This window comes from Nannobrachium achirus (assembly GCF_963921795.1).
Source record: "Nannobrachium achirus genome assembly, chromosome: 9".
NCBI lineage: Eukaryota > Metazoa > Chordata > Actinopteri > Myctophiformes > Myctophidae > Nannobrachium > Nannobrachium achirus.
The window spans coordinates 39,185,015-39,191,014 of NC_137818.1; the positions used below are offsets into that span (position 1 = coordinate 39,185,015).

A 6,000-nucleotide genomic window follows, 5' to 3' on the forward strand; every position below is an offset into this window, starting at 1 on the left:
TTTTGCACCAGTCTCAGGTGGCAAAAATCTGTCATCATTGCCAAGTGGTGGTTATGCTTGTTGATGCTTGTTGATGCGTGTGTGTGTGTGTGTGTGTGTGTGTGTCATAGCAAAGGACATATCAAAATATCATGCACCCTCAGTGAGAATGTACAAACATTCCCGTGTCATTCCATCCATGTTTCATCTCTGTGATAACTCTGACATTTTTGCATCTTTGACAGCTAATACACCAGATGTTGTTGTGGTTGATGAAGAGTCCATGGAAGTGTCTGTATTAGAGATGGCCTGCACCTTTGACCCTAGCCTAGAGGAAGCTTTCATGACTAAGGTCATTAAATATCAACCTCTCCTACATACCATCTCAGAGCTGGGGTACAGGTGCAGATTATTTGTTTTTATATTTGGCAGCCTAGGACATACCCACAGGCTGGTTGTTAGAGGGTTTCAACAACTTGGAGTGCCTAAAAAAGAGGCAAAAAGGCTGGCAAAGTATTGTGCCGTCTCCGCTATAATCGGCAGCCGCCACATATGGCGGAGACGCTGTTACTTATACCCGTAGAGTACTGAGTGACTTGCTATTGTATCATGAAGGACATATGCCATGATTTTGTAAATGTAACTCTACTGCACCTATATTATTTGTGTCCTTGTATGCATTTCCTTTGTGTGGACATAAATAAATGGTTAAAATGTGTGTGTGTGTGTGTGTGTGTGTGTGTGTGTGTGTGTGTGTGTGTGTGTGTGTGTGTGTGTGTGTGTGTGTGTGTGTGGTGTGTTAGTGCCTAGATTGTTTGAGAGGCCCAGATAATTTCCCCATATCTATGACCATAAAAGCTGCATTAGACTCCTGTTTTATAACACTGTCTCTGAGGATAGATGGAGAAATGAGGTCTACGAAGGCAGAATAATTCACTGTAGACAGTGGTGTAAAGTAACTAAGTACATGTAGTCAAGTACTTAAGTACAATTTTGAGGTGCGTTTATTTGACTTGAGTTACCATTATGTGATAAGGTAAACCTCTACCAAACTTGTACTTTTTACAGCAATACAATTATTTGACAGCTATTTCAACTTTTACTCCATTAGTAGAATACTTTAATTTGTAGTTCAATTATATTTTGAGGCCAATACGTTTGTACTTTTACTCAAGTAAAATGTTGAATACAGGACTTTTACTTACTACTACGTTACTTCTGAACACCAATAAACACAAAATGTGTAGATTAAGCTATTCATGGATAATAAGTTGTTTTATAACTTAAGAAAATGTTTAATCATACATTCAATGATATATTACTTAATTAACCACATTGTTTTATTACTCTTTAATCGGTGTGTAACTTGCCAGTTTTTCCAGCCATGAGAACAAAGAAATAATTATACAATCAACCGTAAAACAAAACTGTAAGAGAATCACTAACAGATACAGCTACAGTATCATCTATCTATACAATAAAAAAGTGCTTAATTTGTAACAAATCTTCATAAAACTAACCTAAAGAGATTCATCAATAACAGTGCAAAAACATGACTCTGTGGGTGTGTTTAGATCAAGCAATAATCTGATGAATGCAGTCTTTTAGATGTTATTTGCACAATGTAATGGATAGATTCGCAATAGAAAACATCCTACAGAAAATACATTTGTGCTATTAGATCCACTGGATTATGTACAGTATATGTGACATTCATTCACAAAGGCGTATAGACAATAGTGGTAAAGGAATGAATGGCTAAATCCATTAAAACATGAAATTATGTAACTTGTCATATCATGTCCTGTTGTTTCTAATATCTTTTATGTTTTTTGGTGTGTGTGTATCCAGAACACTGGTTTCTACGACAGGTTCCTCCGTAGCTGGAGGGACAGGCTGAACACGGCTTCCCAGTCTTATAAGGAGCCTCTCCGATCCAGTTACCTCTGTGGAATGGAATAAAGAACATGTGTATAATACCTTCACTGAACAATCTGTCATAATACATAATAAGCAAGAAAAGCAAGAGATATATTTTGGTTAAAACAAAAAGTGTGTGTGTGTGTGTGTGTGTGTGTGTGTGTGTGTGTGTGTGTGTGTGTGTGTGTGTGTGTGTGTGTGTGTGTGTGTGTGTGTGTGTGTGTGTGTGTGTGCGTGTGTGTGTGTGTGCGAGAGAGAGAGAGAGAGAGAGAGAGAGAGAGAGAGAGAGAAAATGTTAGAGCTCTACATTTGGATATTAATAAACAGAAAATACATTTTCAGGTGGGTTGCCAATTTCATCCAATCAGGAGAGAGGTGGGCAGCAATTAGAATCAATAGTTCCAATTCCCATTTTATAATGTGAACCTTATCCACGGGTTTCCAACGCCCCATAGTGCATTGCGCAGTAGTTGTACCGAGCTTCCGGCGCCGCAGCCGAGTGTGATTTACAAGCTCACAACGGGCTGCATCTGCGACGCGACGCGAGCTTGTATGTCTGCTGGAAGTGTGGTCCAAATAATCTCCAGTAAACTCCCGCGGAAACAGGTGGATACTTTAGGTTTGATCCTTTGCTGCATGTCATTCCCCATCCCTCCCCGTTTCCTGTCTACTCTACCTACTGTACTAAAAAACATGACATGGCAGCAATACACTTCCGTAACTTAACACTTCCATTTACTTTAAGCACCTTACATTATAGTTGCACGGTACTTACTTTATAGAGTAGTTGCAGACTAGAAGTGTGGCCTCCCTCCATGTGTTACCTAACACATACATATTTAAACACTTCTTCACTGCACATCCCATTCTGTTGGTGCTGGCCCACACCATCTGAAATGCAGTGCACAGATTCCACAGGTGTCAATGACAATGTCGTACTCTTGTCACGTGTTGCTTTCTTATGGAACAGTTCTCAAAGCCAACGTACCTGTGTATAGTGAGAACACACAGGTCCATGACACCTGTTGGGGTAGGAGAAGTGTTGTCTCTCACCGTACCATGATCTCACCAGCTCTGTAATGGACCGGTATCTGTCACAAACAAGTCACATCATTTTGTTTACTCATCCATTTTAGGCTGATACTGTATATCGTCATTGTCGGGTGGAAACCTCGTATCTCCAAGTTTCAAATTTGTACGTTCTTTCGCAAAGTAAAACCCTGCTTCATCATACAAGGCCGTTGCACAAAAGTAGTGAAAACAGCAGATCTACGCGAGGCGTTGTGTGCTTGTAGATCGGCTGTTTTCACTAGTTTAAATCGTTTTTAAAATGATAAATGCAAAACCAACGGTTTTGAACATACAAGGTTTTCACCCGACAACGACGATATTTCCAACCACACACATCTATTGTGTATTTCTTACACAGCCATGCTCATCTTATATTCTGTATACGTAGGCCATGTCCATATAAATGTAACCAAAAACTGTCTCTGATCAACAACAAAAAAAAGCAACAAGGAAAATATGATATTCTATTCTATACTACCTTCCAGAGTTTATTGATAGGTTCTGGCCCATATATCTCATGGCTTGTGTTGGGCCATGGTCCCATATGCAGCGTGAAGCCCAGGAACCTGCTGATTTGGCTAATCCCTCATCCCACACCTGTAGATGAGAGCGACAGAGAGTCAGAGACAGACAGAGAGAGAGAGAGAGAGAGAGAGAGAGAGAGAGAGACAGACAGACAGACAGACAGACAGACAGACAGACAGACAGACAGACAGACAGACAGACAGACAGACAGACAGACTAAAGAGAACATCTGCCCAAGGACTCTCCAAAACCATAAAAATGAAGAACAAATAACCCCTCTGCAGCTATAAAGAAGACCATGTGGGAATTGGGAAACCCTTCACTGGTTTTAATTTTTTCCAGGAATCGTATACAGTAGGCCTTTCCATAAATAACGAAATAAAATGTTTCTCGTGTGAAGTGAAGCTGATTCTTTCATGGCAACAGAAAGAGAGACATTCTCTGTTAGTTTCATTGTAAGCAAATTTGAGAACATGATGTGGAATGGTCTTTTGTTTCCTGGTCTGGTTCAAAATACAATAAGGGTCTTCAACAGGGGGTCCTCCAAATCCTTTCTTCTTTTTTATATTAACCACTTGAATCCTAGCGTCCATATCCTGAGAAATGTTGCCAATAGCAGATCTACAAGCTCACAATGCCTCGCGCGTGAGCTTGTAGATCGGCTATGACGTTTGGTGTAGAGGGGGAAAAGAGAGGACTAAGTACAGAGTGAAAGGTCAAGTTTATTAAGTATTGACCGTTCAAGTGGTTAAATATCTGAAAAATACAAATGGACGTGAATCCAAAATACACGATTGTGCTGTCAAATAACAAAACTACAGTATATGGAATCTATGAACAGGTTGTGGGGGTCCCTGCTTCATCTCTCTCTCTCAACTAAGGGGTCCTTGGCCTGAAAACGTTGAAGTACAGTGTTCACAGACAGGCACTCACCATGTATTCCATATTGGCAGCAGGGGGGGAAACTTGTGAACGGACTCGGTTGTGGTAATCCAGCAAGGCATTCACATCCCTGCTCGAGATGGCTCGTCGCCGTCTACCGCGGGAAACACTGACACTGCTGGCAAGACTCCTGAAGACTGTATCCGTTTCAAAGCTTGTTTTGGTCACGTTGAGGAGGTCAGTGGGGTTTGAAAATGTTGTAGCTGCTGCTCCCCTGTGAGGCACTGTCCACAAGATGGCAGCAAACAGGAGTTGAACAGAAGCAGCAGCCATCTCTGCCTTCTGAGCAGGGCAGGAGCAGCACCAAGTCCTCACACTGTTCTGATGTGGAATGACAGTTGGAAGGCATTCAGATATTTTTCAGTTACTTTAAACAAATCTTTAAAAAGAAAGTCTCAATACGAAATAGACAATATGTATTGAAGATGTATTTGTAACATGCTTATACAATATATACTGTACTGTGTTACTGTATGACATAATATACATATTTTTAGAATAATTAAATAAAAACAAGGTATGTTTTCATAGGCAACAAACGATTATACCAAATTAATTAAATCATTTGATTTGATTCATTACAGGAGTCAAATTAAGTCGATGTGCAAATGATGAGTTTAACGATTACACTCACTGTGCCTGAATTCAAATGAATCAATCAACTGAAATCTGTACTAACCCTAACCCTAACCCGTAACATAGGGAATTAACATGTAAAATGAAATGAAATGAAAAGGCATTTAAAGAGAATGTTACAAGTTCTTGACTCAATAAAGTATTAAAAAAAAAAAAAAATCTGTACTGGATTCTGCTTCATTAACAAGCAATCTCAAAGCATAGATTAATCTTGATGACAGAAAAATGAATCTTGTAAGTACGGTATATGGAAAGAGGAGATTTGCTGTATTATTCATATAACTTTGTTCTCATAACATTATGTCTAGACATAGTAATTCAAACCTTACTTGAAAGTAACAGAAGAATACAAGACAAAACTCATCCAATTTGTAAACTATTAAAAAGAAAAAGGTCAAGACTAACAAAGGCAGACCTTAGCAGTTAGCACATGTGGTCCCTCACCATCACAGCACATGAACTGTACAAAACACCTCTCTACTGTAATAAGATACTGCATAAATAATAAAATACAATGAAAATACAACATAATGTTGTGTTATTGTGTGGGTCTAAAGCTCCTGAAAGCTAAGCCACATACCGTCATCAGTGGATGTTTCCAGATTAACAGAGCAGGGAAAGTCAGACAAGAAGTTCAGTTGGGAAGCTGAGGACATCCACACTTAAACACAAGCCTTTGCAAACAAGTCCGTTTGACATATGTGGCAGGGAAATGTTACTGCTCGGGGCATCTGACGCACAAGCTCCTGTACGCTTCCTCCCACAGGGATGAAGCGTTTGATAGGTGATTCAGCATTCTCAATACAAGCATTATGTGTAGTCTCTTTCTCCAACTCCTGTAGAAACAAATCAACCTGCCAATGACTCATGAAGTTCACTGTCACAAACATTTTAGGTGTTTTGTATGCATATCTGAGCAATTCACAT

General features: G+C 39.6%; 1 protein-coding gene across 1 annotated transcript; it reads right to left on the reverse strand.

The window, feature by feature from the left end:
* Positions 1 to 584: 584 nt before the first annotated feature.
* r3hdml (R3H domain containing-like) lies at positions 585 to 6,000 on the reverse strand. Its single transcript, XM_080734147.1, has 6 exons — positions 5,654 to 6,000; positions 4,429 to 4,758; positions 3,449 to 3,567; positions 2,888 to 2,990; positions 2,675 to 2,790; positions 585 to 1,925 (listed from the first exon to the last, which is right to left on the reverse strand). Exons 1-6 carry the CDS (start codon positions 5,657 to 5,659, stop codon positions 1,793 to 1,795), a joined length of 807 nt encoding a protein of 268 aa, XP_080590273.1. The 5' UTR covers positions 5,660 to 6,000; the 3' UTR covers positions 585 to 1,792.